Source organism: Olea europaea, unplaced genomic scaffold, assembly GCF_002742605.1.
Source record: "Olea europaea var. sylvestris unplaced genomic scaffold, O_europaea_v1 scaffold1628, whole genome shotgun sequence".
NCBI classification, from domain to species: Eukaryota; Viridiplantae; Streptophyta; class Magnoliopsida; order Lamiales; family Oleaceae; genus Olea; species Olea europaea.
The window spans coordinates 104209-121140 of NW_019233922.1; the positions used below are offsets into that span (position 1 = coordinate 104209).

General features: G+C 36.4%; 2 protein-coding genes across 2 annotated transcripts; one reads left to right on the plus strand and one right to left on the minus strand.

Annotated features, from left to right (window-relative positions):
* The first annotated feature begins 88 nt into the window (after positions 1–88).
* LOC111377229 (ubiquitin carboxyl-terminal hydrolase 10-like) lies at positions 89–2849 on the plus strand. The gene is made up of 3 exons (XM_023000290.1): positions 89–649; positions 744–1020; positions 2149–2849. The coding sequence occupies exons 1-3, from the start codon at positions 201–203 to the stop codon at positions 2308–2310; spliced, it is 888 nt and encodes a 295-aa protein (XP_022856058.1). The 5' UTR covers positions 89–200; the 3' UTR covers positions 2311–2849.
* Positions 2850–4775: 1926 nt separating this feature from the next.
* On the minus strand, positions 4776–10010 carry LOC111377230 (granule-bound starch synthase 1, chloroplastic/amyloplastic-like). Its single transcript, XM_023000291.1, has 14 exons — positions 9861–10010; positions 8464–8823; positions 8245–8325; positions 8060–8158; positions 7873–7962; positions 7208–7271; positions 7023–7123; positions 6815–6924; positions 6475–6718; positions 6164–6340; positions 5876–6067; positions 5684–5770; positions 5462–5590; positions 4776–5178 (listed from the first exon to the last, which is right to left on the minus strand). Exons 2-14 carry the CDS (start codon positions 8806–8808, stop codon positions 5062–5064), a joined length of 1836 nt encoding a protein of 611 aa, XP_022856059.1. The 5' UTR covers positions 8809–8823; positions 9861–10010; the 3' UTR covers positions 4776–5061.
* Positions 10011–16932: the final 6922 nt, after the last annotated feature.

Below are 16932 nucleotides of genomic sequence, written 5' to 3' on the forward strand. Positions count from 1 at the left end.
TATGATTATATATTTGATATGTGCCAAACAACTTGTTCACTTAGTTCCCATGAAACCTAGAATTTCTTCAGTTTCTTCTTGTGTTGATTTGACCAAGATACATCTTTTTCACCAGTGATAGGAAGCTCTTTCTGACACCATTAGTTACTACGTTAGAAGATCTGCATTGTGGAGCTGATATCGAGCTTGCTGTTAACAGAATGCTTTCCCCATTAAAAAGGAAAGCATTTATATCTCCAGTACCAGTTCAGAGTGGGCAGGAAAATGGCTATGCTTTAGATGCACCAGGAGAAAGAAATGAATGCAGTAACAGTGTGTTGAGACCTGGGATCCAATCAGCTGATGACATGGAAGCGGAAGGAATTTCCATCAGTGAGTTGTCATTACAGCTTTTCCTCACCGATGACCGGGGTTTAAGTTGCAGGCCAATTGTGAAGGAGTCACCCATAAAACCTGGTGGATTGGTGAAAGTCATCCTAGAGTGGATTGGCAAAGAACACGAGTTATATGATGCCAGCTTTCTCAAGGATCTTCCTGAGGTTCACAAGACGGGAGTTGCTGCTAAGAAAACCAAGCAGGAAGCCATCTCTTTGTTTTCTTGTTTGGATGCCTTTCTAAAAGAGGAGCCTCTGGGCCCTGATGATATGTGGTATGGTAGACTATACCTTAAAAATCTAGTTTTCTGTAAACTTCTGTTTGGCATCGTCGATGTTTCCATAAAATTCTTAAACAATTGACTGCAGGTATTGTCCTCGATGCAAAGAACATAGGCAAGCAACTAAAAAACTGGATTTGTGGAGGTTGCCAGATGTACTTGTCTTTCACTTGAAGCGATTCTCATATAGCCGGTGGCTGAAGAACAAACTGGACACCTTCGTTAATTTTCCCATTAATAATCTGGATTTAAGCAAATATGTAAAGAGCAATGATGCCTCTGAAGGTTCTCATGTGTATGAGTTATATGCCATTAGCAACCATTATGGGGGCCTTGGTGGTGGTCACTATTCTGCATATTGTAAGGTAGGTATTTACTTTGCATCCATCCTTTCTTTTTCACGAGGGTGGTGAATGGATGGGTTGGGTGGTTCAAGATTATTTTTCTGGATCCAATGGTTATTTATTCTTTAGGTTCAAAAGTGGGTTGGAGTGTTCAATGTGGATCCACATTAAGCCCTTTTTTGGAAGTTTTATCCTGATCATCTCTCTTCCTATTATCATGTTTGTGGATTAAGTTTGGTTCTGATCTGTGGAGAGGAAAGAGGTTAGGATCAGGATTAATTTTATTTTTTATTTTTTTAGGTCCTGTTTGAGCTACATTTTTTCAAAAAAATACATTCTTCAACAATGATTTGACATCATCTCAATCACACATTCTTCAGTAAAATAATGTTATACGCAAATCTAAAATTTTTCCTTATTTCTTAACCACACATTTCCCATCAATATACTATCCTAAAGTACATTTTCATCCCAATAATATGGCTCAAACTAGGGCATATTGTGTGTGTGAGAGAGAGAGATAAGGTGTTGGTAAACTAAGCAAGTAGAGTCTCCAAATCACCATCTTTTACCTAAATGTTAATGTCATACCCGAGCAAATGAAGCTAGAAGATGCGGTTCAAAGGAAAAGGTTTAGGTAACCTAAGCAAGTGGAGTCTTCAATGGACCTTCTTTTAACTAAATGGTATTGTCAACTGGAATAATGTAGCAGTTATTTACAATATATTGCTTCCCATTAAGTGCTTAAAATTTATTGTATTAACTCTCGACCCTGCAAACATGCATGGTAGTGATTGAATAATAACTTTCAAACTTGTTTAGAAGGGGTTGCTGACCGTTTTGAACAAGATACAAGGATGACACTGTATTATGTCTGAACCCATTTCTCACTCTTGCCTACTCACTTATTGCCCAGGGCTCAATGGGTTAGTTGTAAACCACGCCAACTGAAACCATTTAAAAAATAGTAGACCACCCACACACTGTCATTCTTTAGGTGATTCCAGAACTATACAGCATCCTTGCCTTATGATAATTTGTTGTTTATTACACTTTCGTTTGACATACTGCTTGGAATATCTTTGAATTAAATCATACTCCATTTGCTCTATGACCTGTTTACACCATTTTATTTTTTTCTTACTGCAGTTAATTGATGACAATAGATGGTATCATTTCGATGATGCTCATGTTTCACTGGTCAGCGAGTCTGAAATCAAGACATCTGCTGCTTACGTGTTGTTCTATCAGAGAGTTAAATGTCAACCAACTGGAACAGTTGGTGAAACATCCCAGGATTGCATGCTCTGATGCTTTGCTATTTTCTTAAACTACGCCATAATTGGAGTTTTTACAATGCGGCAAGGTGTTCTTGCACCACACTGGCAATCTTGATGGAATTAGTCTTTGATACAGACATCGCAATGGACACGTATGGATATAAATCAGAATGCTGGAGTTGGAAGTAGCAGATCAGGTATAAACTAGGATAAGGTTATGCTTGCTATGAAAGATGGGCATTATTTGAGTGGGAGACTATTATTACTTTTGTGGAGAAGTTTTGGATCCCGTCTAGATACTCTGCTTGAGGCACTTTGTTGGTAAGGGGTATTTACTGATGGCATGATAACTTCAGACTGGATCTTATTTTATTCCCCCGTGTTTGTTTAATACCCAGCCCAGTAATGAGTGGGTGGAGCTGGATAAGTAAAGTAAACCACATTTTAACTCTTACCATTCTTATTTGTGGAGTGCTATTAAATTCTTGTTAGCAAACCTGACATTAATGCATGTTCGGTATGTACTAGATTGTATTGTACAGTGAATAATATTTAAGATTTTCTTTCTTATATCGTCCAATATTATTGAATTTACGGTCATCATGTCATTGGGATACTAAGCATGTTCCCATTGATTGTTCTTGCCGTGTTGATTTTTGTGATGGTCACTGTCAGTGGCGGATTCAGCACTTGGAGAGCCCCAACGGCCGCCCGTGCTGGATCCGCTGGGAGCACTTTTTTCTATTGAAGACAGGTTAAATTTTTAGGTGATATAATTGGTAAGTCATTTTATACTCAAACATGCCTTCTAGCTCATGTGGCCCGCATGCATAAATTGGAAGTTGTAGGTTCGAGTTTCCTTACCTTCACATTTATTGCAAAATATTTTTATTCTACACTTATTACCAAAAAGCAATATGAAGGGGACCTAAGGGATCTAGAACTCATGACCTTATGTGAGAGGAATTACAAACGTAACCATTGTAGCACTTGCTTAAAGTTGTTAATTTTTTAACAAAATTTTATTTGTTAGATTTCATCTAGCTTTAATGCAAGTAAAATTGTAAAAATTCAAACGGGTGCTATTCCTTTGAATTATATAAAACTTGGCAACAATGTCATCTAATGAGTTCGATTTATTTTTATAATAAAATTATATATGTTCAATTTAAACAAAATAATTGTTATATTTGAACTTTAGGCCTTGTTTGATTTTCATTTTTTTTTCAAAGTACATTTTCTCTTTTTTTCAACCACACATTCTTCAATAAAATAATATTATACTCAAATTCAAAATTTTTCTTTATTTTTAGCTACACATTCTATATCGAAACATTATTTCGAAATGCATTTTTTTCAAATAAAAGAGGTATCAAACGGGCTCCTAATATTTTATTGCGGCCGACGATAAACAGTCAATGACCACCCGTGCTGGGTCAAGCTCCTGAATTTGCCACTGGTCACTGTATGAAAATTGTGTGTAATATGAGGCAGAAACGTGTACAATGGCTTCAACAGAATGATCTGCATTATGACTCTTAAAAGAAACTTCACTTCTGCTTTTTAAGTTGCATGGAAGGCGTTATGACTCTTAAAAGAAACTTCACTTCTGCTTTTTAAGTTGCATGGAAGGCTCAAAGCAAATTCTTGTAATCACGGGATTAGTTTGAGATCTATTCGAGAATTGAGCACGTTCTGATTCCAGATTTGAAGACGTTAAGGTTGTTTGTAATTTCTCATCCATGGACTTGATCATCCTGGTTAGTCCTTAGTCTTAAGGTAATAATGTCTCGTACCAGTTCATTTTGAATGCTTTAGTTGAATGAATAAATCATATTTAGATATTCAGACGAGAAATTTTTGAAAATTATTAGATGTCTGGAATTGCTAACTTTTATTCTTCCAATTTCTTCCATTTTGCATCTTTCAGAAAGCAATAAATGAGAGTCTCGGTTGATGTAAAAATGTCGTGGATTGGTAGACAAATAAATCGCAAATTCCTAGGATCCCAATTTCTTGCACGTGGTGTTCTCGATACAATCAGAATAATAATTGGGTCCGCGTATGCATATATATGGCTGTCAGCACAAATATTAACAAATCACTAAAACTAAACACGGCCACAATAACATAAACAGAAAAGTGTCAGGCATGGGTCTTCAATTTTTGTTGTTCTACCATCTGTGATTCTTATACTGAATTAAATTAGATAAATCGCCCTAGAAGAAATCCAACTGTTTCACAAAAGAAATTACAAATTGTTGGACCCTTCTATGTGCATAATTTGGTATTAGATTGAATCTGGCAATCTTGAAAACTCAAAACAAGTTTTCATTTCAGCAAGGATTAATTATAAATCCTTCGGTCGAATCATGAGAGGGCCGTGGGCCGCACCTTCATGTGCTTGGTAATAGACTGCTGGGTCAGACTTGGGAGTTTGCACATCCTTTCCCAAGAAGAAAGAAAAGGTGTAATGAAAAGGAGATTTCTTAGCGATGAGGAATTTCCCATGGATAAAATTTATTTACTTTACATGGTGGTGCTTAAAAGCACATACTCGAGTCCGAAAACAAAGCTTACTTTTAGTAGTACTTACTAGCATCTAAAAATCACACCGCCAGCCCATCTTCATGAGTACCATACACAAAATATATTTCATTTGATATTATCGTACGCAGTACCAAAACAAATCCAACATCAACTTGTACTATACTACGTAGTCTACTTGACAACTCGCTACTTTACCCAAACTGGACTAGAAAGAAGCATGGATCATATGCCCTCATGGGGTGGCCACGTTTTCCTTGGAAAGTGGAGCAATTTCCTCCCCTTCAGTACCTGGTTCACTGCTGGCAGCCCCTAAGCTCAGCAGCACCTGTTCCCAGTTCTTAGCAGGTCCCTGCACGAAGGCAATGAGTTGGAAATATATTCATTTCACACTTCCGTTTAAGAGTGCCAGATATGAAAAGTTGCGTGTTAAAAAATGATGTTTTGAATAATTATTTTTTGAAGAATGTGCGGTTAAGAAGTTAAAAAAAAATTAGTATTTACATGTGAAATATTTTATTGTGTGAATGTGCAGTTAAAAATTAGTGCGAAAATTAAAGAGTTTTGTTTTAATGGGAGACAAAATGGGTCAAAGCACAAAAGGAAACAATGACAGTAGCTTCATATATGCCTACCTTCCAGGAGAGGTCTTGCGACATGCAATTTTTAATCATTTCTCTCAAGGCAAGAGTACCATAGACTGCAAGAGCTCTGCCGACACCTGCAACTATCTTAAGCACATCGGCAGGGTCGACTTTGGCACACTGATCATACAGAGGAGTCATTAGTATTCAATAGTGAAAGTAGATCATATGTTCTTATAATGTATGAATGGGAGAAAATATTGAATTACATACTTCAACATTGAAATCTCCCATATGGAACCCAGTAAATCCTTCTTTCACAGTATCAACAAGACCACCAGTTGAGGAACATATGGGTATCTGATTCACAGTTTTTACATTAAAAACAGATAAAATCACAATTAAACATTTGTGGAGTGAAAAAACTTCAGTCAAACAAATTATACAATAATCTAACTTCCTTACTGTTCCATATCGCATAGCATGCAACTGGATGAGACCACAAGGTTCAAATCTACTTGGGATTAACATGAAGTCAGAACCAGCAGTGATCATGTGGGCCAAGGGAACATTGAATCTTGCCAATCCTCTAGCTTTATCAGGATACAACACCTCAAGCTGTTTAATCTGTTGCTCGAACCTTTTCTTGCCAGTTCCCTAATAGAACAGAACTTGTCAATTTAGTTCAATCTCTATTTCTGTCAAAACAGTCCCCCACTTATTGGAGGTTTAAGGATTCAATTAACAACTTACAAGTACTATTATCTGCACATTCATTCCAATAAACTTAGGAATGGCAGCAGTGAGAATATCTGAGCCTTTTTGCTCTTCAAGTCTTCCAATAAATCCAATCACCGGAATGTTCCTGTCCACTGGCAACCCAACTGCTGCTTGAAGAGCTTCCTTCAACAAAGGCTTTGCATCCATAACCTGTAAGCCATATACATAAATGCTTTTCAGGCAAGATGGCTCTATATTGTTACTGTAAGGTTGAGAAAACCATGTGCAAAAATCTCTCTTTTCTTAGCCCGGATAGAAAGAACAAACAAGTATAAAGGTCTTACAGTAGTGATGTCGTAGTGGACATCAATGTATTTATCAGTCGAAGGATTCCATTCTTGGGTATCCATGCCATTTAAAATGCCAGTTATGCAAGTCCTACGAATAATGTTGTCCAATTCTACACCCTTGTCAACTCCAGAAACGAGTTCCTGGGCATAGTAAGGGCTCACTGTTAGAACCAGGTGTGATTCTAATATTCCAGCCTTCATCCAGTTAATTTTCCTTCCCTCCACTGGCTTCTCATACCTGCAACCATTAATGACATCCATGCCTGTTAAGAAATTTGTCCAGCAACCAACAAATTCTTCAGTTTATACCAATTTTATAGGTCATCGCTCATACCCATCAATGAAATCAAAGGAGCTTTTGTAGTTGTCGGGCAGACCAAGAAGATAAAAGTCTGAAAATGCAAACCTGCCCTGATAGGCAATGTTGTGGATGCAGAAGGCAACCTGTAACCATTTCAGTCGAAAGTCAGAATGGAAATGCAGCTTAATTCCGTCACATTTTCTTGTGATGTGTAGTCGAGCAAATATAATATGCATCTTACCTTGGCATTCATGTATATTCCTCTAGATTGGTACATGGTCTTTAAGAAGCATGGAAGCAGAGCTGTGTGCCAATCATTGGCTATGAAGATAACATCTTCCCCTGTGGTTAAGAAAGATCAAACAAAGTTACTGATTTCATTTTCTTCACATGCTACAACTTTTCAAAATATGCCTTCTCAAATACCATATGGCCCTGAGAAATATTTGCTGCTGGTTAAATTCAGAACTCTAGGTGCCATCAAAGCTGCCTGAAAGCACAAAACACTGATGTGAGCAAGATTCGGGCAAATATAGGAAGAAATATTATACGCCTGGGATTATGCTGCATGAATATTTTTATGATGAAAAGAAAATGGAAAAAAAAAACCCTGATTTATTGGCTTGGTGGTGAAAAGAAATGTACATGAAGCCACAGTTTGTCTATATCTACAAGTGTGCGAACAGAAAATTTTTCAAATATGTGGGGCATAGATTTACACTATATGGTCCTTTTCAACATCTGCACAAAACCTAGAAAACCCCTCAATGGTCAAAAACCCCACCCCTAAGTGGTGAAAAGAAATGAACATGAACCCAAAAGTTTGATTGAATATCTACATACTGTGCCAACAGAATTCTTCAAACGGGTGGGGTGTAGATTTATAGTATATGGTCTTTCTCCACATTCCTTTACCATATCTATTCAAAAAAGAAAGCCCTTAATGGTCATAAGATTTAAACCACAAATTTGGAACAATGAGAGATGCAACAATAAGACTGCAGTTAGCATTTTAAAAAGCTTCATCTTGTTCCTGACATATGCAAGTGATTGAAAATCTTTCATGGCATTTAACTACAGCAAATACTGACCTGACATAACAAGCTGAAACGAAGTTGGTTGTCCTTGTAATCTATTCCAGTATTAGGACCATAAATCTTTGATGCAGTTTTTCCCCAAACCTTTGGAAGTAAAAATATGAAAAGTAAGAATCAAGCCAAGGTTGTCATTCCATGATACAATTTCTCTATACATTTGAACACTACTAATTCACAGCACCTTCTCCAGGAACATTGGATGGTCAACAAAAACACGGTCAACTCCACGTTTATAGCAGTGGAAAAAGCGAACAGTCTCAATTCTGCCTCCAACTTCTATCTGCAGTAAAATATTTTAACTTGACTATATCTCCAGAGTCTAGAGAAAAAGGAAACTACAAAATCCATGACGTTTTACCAGTTTACCTCAACAAGCACGCTAGTGTCCCAAGCATCTTTGTACTGGTCATAACGTGGAGACACAGTCATCACCCGGTGCCCGTTGGCCTATGAAATAAAAGCATTGATCGTGTTAGTTAGACAAAATCATCCTACAAGCAGCTATTTGTCCCAGTTTTCCATAAATAATAAAATGTTAAATGGCTAATTCATTTGCATTCTGCAAGCAGGGATACTGGTGCTTACTGCCATGGCTGGTGGCAACCCTCCGAGAACGTCACCTAGCCCACCAGTTTTGCTCCATGGACCGACCTCAGCTGCTACAAAGACCAAGCTCATCCCTGTCCCGCATATAATGGTTCCAGACGGTCTGCCAGCACTGATTTTTTTAACTATGCTCCTGGATTGCTTTGCAGTTACTTTTGCATTGGTTCTCAATTGGAGCATATCAACCGTGTTCATTGATCTCAACCCATTGTGACTCACAATTTGGTTTCTGAGGCCTATCTGAGACAAGCTTGATTTACTCCCAACTGAAGTTGCTTCACTGTGGGCATGTGACACAAAGTGTGATGTGGTTACGGTTGCCATTGTCGACACTTCACCCTGAATCCAAGAAAGAGAAAAACAGCAATCAGCACAAATGCAACAGAAACTAAACTATAGGTTTCTACTTCCCCAAACATACTCATTTAGCTCAAATACTCAACTTCAAACTCCACATAGTCAATACCAGTAGCTAAACTTGAGACTCAAAAAAAGAAAAAAGAAAAAATAAGTAAAATCAACCATGCCTTGCCTGAAGGCTGAATTTGTTTCATAGCCACATATTGTCACATACATCAAACAAGAATATTTTACACATTAATTTTTTTATTCCTCTACACCACCATAACTTTATTTTCAAAACTCATATTAATTTTAACGTCTTACTAGAAATAACTTAGGAACCACAAAAAGTTGGTTTTACAGCTTTACTAAAACTGATTAACAGTTATCATTCGTGCATCAAAGTAGAAACGGTATTAACAACAAAAAGTGCTTCTTTCTAGCATTAAAGCTTTTGGAGTTGGAATCACTAAGAATCTCTTTACATATAAAAGTCAACAAAAGGGAAAAAACCAAATACAAATATAAACCTGCTCGATTCAGAATTCTTGTTCAGATTTACAATTCATAACTCTACAAAATTGATCTTCACTTATTAATTATAACAGATTCTGTTTCCACGTCTAATTCAGTCAAAGGAACAGAATATTAATGTCATCATACCAACCAGCCCAGAGCTCATAAAGAGAGAAAAAGATTTAAATTAATTTACGAAAACTTATCTATGCAATTAAATAATTGGCATGGAACATCCAAAACCAGGAAATGCATGTATTATCAGCAGGAAAAAAAAGGAAGGAAAGTAGACAAATTAACGTACCGATAAGTGATAATCTACACTCCACTACAATAGCTCAATTATCAGTTTATATAAAGCTTAGACTCAGAAAAATCGCATCATCAGTTTATAAAAAGCTTAGACTCGGAAAAACCGCACGAATTTTATTAAAACAGTTAAGAAAAACGAGAAAGTTCAGGAACAGATTCGATTTCGAAAAATCTACAAAAAACCAGTTAGTAAACAGAATTCTTACCAAGTCACAGCAAACTCCGAGAGAGCTGTGTGTTCAAAAGGTGATAGTTTGGTGCTGTGAATTGCAATCAGTGAAGCGTCCTCATTTGTAGTGCGTGCAAGTGGGGTCTACAATGAAACGAGTCATCGGAGAATGGTCTTATCACCTCAAAAATTGTCCCCCCACATGAAATGAAGGGCCCACTGGAGGGCATCCCTGTGAATATCCTCCAAATTTGAGGCATTGAATTGGCTGGTTAGAAGATTTTTTCCTTGGTGAAACGACGTCGTTGTGTTGAACTCAACGGCTGGAATTTTACACGGGCCCGGAATGGGCCCAGCTTATGTAAATGCCAAAAGCTCAAAACAAGATTTTATGGACCGTCGAAATTGAACTTTGTGAATTGTGTTTAATTACGAAATAGTCCTTGATCAATTATTTCTCTATATTTTTACGTCAACAATTATTTTTTTATTTTATCTCTTTGGTTGGTGATACCTTGGCACTCATTTTCCAACTTGCACACCATTGTCGACTAGTAAACTAACGGGAGTAAAGTTATCCTTATTATTTATTTAAAAATATAGAAATTTACCATCAACATCTTTCGAAATTCTTGTTAAACGACGTACATGGACGCAAAAAAAATGAATATTTTGAGAACCCTTAATGGAAATTTATTTGATTTCATCTTGTCAAAGAAATAAAAATATCACAACTTCACTTCAATTCCCTTGTGGCTGGAATTTATTTTTCCAAATATGGGGTGGAAATGGAATGGACAATCTTGGCTGTCAACTAGATTTTCTGTGTGGATCCACCCTGGAAGCCGCTCATATGCTTGCAAGCTATAGAATAGCGACCCATTATAAATTGTTAAAACATTTTTGTTAATTATAATTAGCTTATAACGTTCTTATCTTTCGCTATTATCAATCAAGCTATGGTAACAGAAATGGATGACAGATAGGTTGACTTGCTGACATGGAAAAAGAAAAAAAAATGCAACCTTATAAAAAACCAAAAAATCGTCCCATTGTTTCAACTCGCACAATCCCACTACCCAACCTCCAACGCAGGCACCAAAAAAAGGCAACTTTACACCACTTCTCTTGTTGTACCAGAAGAACCAAACCTCATCTTCGCCTTAAGCGGTTGTCCAGCTACACCAGAAAAATCATTGAAAGCGTTCATGAGTTGTTAAGTGATGGGTTCAATCTTCTCCGATAGAATTTCTCGCAAGTGGAAGTAAGTTTGTTGTTAGGTTTACATGGGCGTGGATCTAGTTGCAAGAAATCAAGATTGTCGCATTAAAAATAAATAAATAAATAATAATAATAATAAGGTGTATTTTATGACCAAATCCGAAGCTGTTGGGATGGTGATGGTGATGCATTTTATGATAGGTGAGGTGATGGTGGGGCTGGGGGTTGTTGTCGGATAGATTTATAATTTACTTTTCCTGCATCTTAAATGATTCGTATATTTTGTTTTATCATTTTAATTTCATTAAGGTTGACAGTCAGTTTTTTGGTAGCTTGAAGGGAGTGGTAATTGGAATTAGAGTAATTACATATGTGTTTGTATTTTGATTAATGTATAGTCATGGTTTGAAATGGCAATTTACTCTATCTTAAAGGTTAACATTCGATCTATTGCGGTTTATTCCCAACTTACAATGACAGAAAAGAATCATGAAGTATGTCATAATTGTACATATTTTTGTAGACCATCCGGAGAAATGTCGTTGTGCATGGTGCATACATGCATTCCTCAAGTATTTTGAGGTGGAGAAAGAAAGGAAGAACAAATGTAGATTATTCAACACGTGTACTGCAAAATGTGGATATTGAGAGTGGGTTAAAGATGGTGAAACAAGAGGTAAATCAATTGCAGTTAGTGTTACTTCGAATGATCGTGTGAGGAATGAATGTGCTAAAAAACTATCTACCATGTTTGAATCTCGATGTCGATTAATTGATCAACGGGATGTGGATATTTCCATTAACGTGACAATACGCAAAGGAAGAGCAAATGCGGATGGGGATAAGAAAGGAAATGGACATGAATGAATTGTAGTGATTAATTTAATGATGTTATTTCACTTATGTATTTATGAATTTGTAATTTGATTAGGATGTTCTAATTAAGTAATTTGCTTTTGTAATTGTAATCACCATATGAACACTAAATTTCCATTGTCTATACGGTGGTGTTGTCTATTTTTATGTAATGTGGATGGCTTGGACTTGGGTGCATTATTTTCAGATCTGACTCATTCTAGCATGCCTATATCAACTTGCAGGTTAACTTGCCAATTAAGGAGTGTATAATATCAAGGAAAATAGGACTGAATTTGAAATATACATGTTGGCTTTGTGCCTGCAATCATAACTGAATTGTAAAATATCTCATAATGTAAAATAATAAATAAATAAATAAATAACAACTTGGTATAAGGCTAGAATTCAATCATTCATAGAGATGTCTCATTCCAAGCTAGTAGGTTAGTGACCATAGACATTTCATACAATTTCTTTCTCAGTTCAAAAATCATTTCAACACAATAACCATGATAGCAATTATATTACATTCAGTACATCCCCACAAATAATTGATTATTCGTTAATCGAATTAGCATAACAATTCAAGCTTCAAACTTGTCGGATCTCCCATGTACATTCTCCATTCGAATACCTATAGCAAAACAAAGATTAATTTAACACCAAATGAGCATAATAATTGATCGGTTCATAATAATTTGTATTTAGCAGATATTTATTTCCATGTTCGTTATTCCAATGTCATGGGTTTGCACCATTGTAGTCCAGCAAATATGGAACGTAATGAGGCATTGCATAACATACTGTACACCATCAAGATTAATACACAACCCAAAAAATATGAAGTAACCTCAACTAGTTTGAATGAGCCCATCATTAACTTGACCATCCGGGTGAATCAAACTGGATGATTATAAGTGTTGTGTAAACTCGTGGCTTTGATTTGCACCCTACATGAAAAATGTTTAATTTATTAGTCATAGGTATATGTAAAAAGGAAATTTAATGACACACACATACTAACCATTAGGAGTTGTGAATATGATAATGGTACCGGCATTGAATATTGTGCTTGTTGAGTTGTCTTAAACACCATCTCCGAGATTACTTTGGCGTGCCTTGGGTTTATTCCCTTCGGTTGCACTATAACTTGCTTGCATCACAACGTATCAAAATTATACTTTCTTTGTATTTATACATGAGGAAAAAAAGGGATATGGTATCCAAATAATGTAACGTACCTTAGCTTTATTTGAACTCGATTCCAATGGGGATTTCTTAAGAAACTTTTTAGGAGCGCCATTTCTCTTCGCCCAATTTGGATCACGTACACCACCGTATCCACTGCCACTATCCTGTGGTGCTACACACTTAGATGCTAAATGAGCAGTATGCGTAGACTTGATATTATTTCTGCAACTTGACTTTGACGTTGCCATTTGTTTACATTGAACTTCGATTCGTTCCAATATAGAACTAGATTTTACATCATCATCACAAGTGATGTTTGCCAACGTAGTAAATGATTTAACCATCTTGTTGTACATCAACTCTGCAAGGATACTAACCAACCAGTCGTAGTTCACTGCAACCCTCGTATGGGATCTGATCACATCTCTCTGCCATCTCCGTAAAATATATATTCTACGGTGATTTAATGTCATTGAGGATTAGTACTTTGGTTGCATGTCTGTATCGAATTCCTTGAAACTTGAATAAGTGATAGTTACACATAATTTCACATTTATCCCTCGATAATGAGTACAATGATGGCCATGTATGACATCGTCGCGTAACTCATACGTTGTCCCTAAACATCCTTCTTTAACAGATATGAGGTCGCAATAAACCTTGCCAACGAACTCTTCTTGAACTTTCCTGGATTTCGAAACCTTGTGCATTGCTTGGAATTGCTTCTCCATTTCATACCTCTTTGCACAAGATACCATTTGCGAGAAAGACTTGAAATCTATTGAAACTCATTCTTAACTTTATTTCTCTATACTCATTCATACTGTTCAACAAATTGCTTCAACGAAATCTTCAAACATACATATCCGTCGAAAAATGCATTGATACTCTCACTTCATTGAATTGTTGGCATTTTTATCCAAAAAGTGGTTTTCAACTAGCAAAGGACCGAATGGGTTCTATTATCATAAAGAACTAACAACCATTCATTATCCTCCAAATTATACGTTTCTATCATCACTATCCAACCATCTTCAAATTCTTCAACAAATTGAGAATCATTCACCAATTTGTGTATATAGAAGCTTTATTAACTTGAAATTCGAAAATGTTTTGCACCTTTTTCAATATGCGCCACTAACACCACTTATGCTTCATATTGGAGAACACGATCTAAATTGTGTTTTGCATTACCTTGTCCAGTAATTATCCCATTTGGAGTTCGACCGTTCATATACCGTAGCCATGTCCAAAAAGCCACACAAATGTATCGGTGTCCTCATTTGATATAAGACCACATTCGAGGAATGTCGACTGTCCGTGACGATTCACTCCAACGAAAGAGGCAAATGGCATATCATACTTGATTGTTATGTATGTGGTACCGAATGTGATAATATCGCCAAACTCCATACTTGCCCGCCTACTCCTATTATCTGTCTAGAAAATATTTTTTAGTCGCGACTCTTTATCCAAATCTATTCTGATGTAGAGCCCGGAATACCGTGCTTGCATAGTCAAAAAGTATGATTGTATTGCTACGAAGTTACCTTCTCCAAGTCTTTATCTTCTAACTTGTTCAACATAATTTCAACAGGCCTTCTCCACATAATCATATTCTCATATCCACCTGTTTTGACAACTGTGGAGCTGTAACTTTTGTGCAATGAATTCCTGCAATATCATTTACTTTAAGCTGTCGCTTCACCTGAGCACTTAATTTTCTGTGGCATCAATACAATCTAGACTTCGAAGGACTTGTTCTATGATTGTGATTGAGGTGTGCTGTGTTTAATCTCCATACTCCACGAATATTTGAACATCCAGTCAGTCTGGCTTTACATCCACTCGACATGGTAGCTTATGGCTTTAGAGAAACACTTATATTATTGATTTTTTCCCTTCATGGCTACAAACAAATGTAACATATCGCAGAACCCTATCATCATCCTTTTTCGAATTTCTTTTTCTCACTGGAAAACCAAGTCGTATGCATATCTTTTATAAAACTCAAATATTTCATTTTTGCCCTTAACCTTCATGCCCACTTCATTCACAATTGCACAATCCTCTCCTGTTGTTCCATCACCCAATAATTCCGTATTGTCGTTAACATTCTCATTATCGAACTCTACCGACATGACGGCTCGAACATTGTCCAAAATTTCTTTCCCTATGACAATAAGCCAATTGAAATGTTATTTACAACCTCTTTCAATGAACTAATTTACAATTGATGCAACATATTCAGTTACGGTCATTTATAATACTTACAAATTTGACTCCTTATGAGTTCCTTTTCTAGAGGAGAAAATATGATGCAATCATAACATTTTCACTTCGCCTATCTATCTATTCTCCACTAGTACTAGACCAAGCTGGTGGAGTTAATAGTGTTTATTCTTTCGCAAATTCTTCCAAAAATAAAAAAATAAAAAAATCCTTCATAAATCAAGCTGCTCAATATCATGCTTCTATTTGATGTGAAAATGGAATTCATGTCACTCAACTAAAGAATAAAACTAAATTTCAAATGTACCTTTTCCTTGCATCTTCAACCAAACAAGCGACAGTGACCGAAGGTTGGAACTATCGATGAAGGGAAGGCAACCAAATGGTCAGAGATATTGGAGGTACGACGGAAGCGAATGTGGCCAAATGGTCGTAGATATCGGAGTTGGCTAAATGGTTGAAAACTTCAGAGGTTGAAGGGTGAAAAAGGGGAGCTACACGGAGTGTGAGTATGGAAAGAGAAAAATGGATATTGAAAAGGGGTTGAATTAGAGCCCAAATGAATGAGATTAGCGATGAAAAGGGTTAAATTCACATTTTTCAAAATTTCTTTTGTTTTTTTTAGCTTAATTCGCGTCATTCTATTAGCTTCCATGTCAAGCCCGATGTTAGAGTAACATAATTTCACCATTATTGTGCAAAACATAAGAACTTTCTACCTTTTGGCATGTTCACACTTAATTACACATTTAATTGCACAAAACATCATTTCCGTTCATTTCTATCCTACTTCTCTATTGAGTGAACACAAGTAATTAATTTTTTTTCTTCCACAAAATGAAAAGCTATTATCGTCTTGGAACATCTTACCCCTTATCCCTATGTTTCTTTACGCGTTTCTCAAAATTTCTGAATTGTTGAAGCTACAGCCTGAGCCTTACGCTACTGCGAAGAAATCTATTTGTTAAAGAGGATTATGTTGCTGTTGTTGAAGATGAAGAATAAGGGGCAGAAGTTGAAGAAAGCTTTACACCAGTCAGAAGAAATCTAAAAAAAAGGTTGAACCCCAACCTTAAGGGCCCCCACCGACCCTGCCCTGGGCCATCGTGGAGGAGGTAAATCGCAGGATGTGCCTTCCAGGAGCGAGGGTAGAGAGCACATGGATAGGCCAAGGCTGTTAACCCATATGGTAACTCTTTACACCAGTCAGAAGAAATCTATATTACTTTAGAGTGTGTTCATTTGCTTTATCTATTGGAATATCACACTCTCTGCATGAAATTACTCTATCTTGTCGACAAAACAATGAGGCCCTCTTCTCCTACGATTCAAAAACAAAATCAACAAATTGGAGATTGATAATAATTCAAGAAACTCAAAATAATGTTTAGATACCTGACATGAAATGGGGATTTGCGATTTAATTAGAAAATTGATGACTGATGAGAGTTTGTACAATTTGGGAGTTGAAAAGATGAACCCTTCTCAAATTCAGAAAATGGATTGGAATGTTCTTGAATTGCTGTAAAATATATGTTTTACAGCGAGAGAGTTCTATGTTATTTAGTCTTTTCATCTTTAGAAAAAATTGCAGAATCATGTTTTTC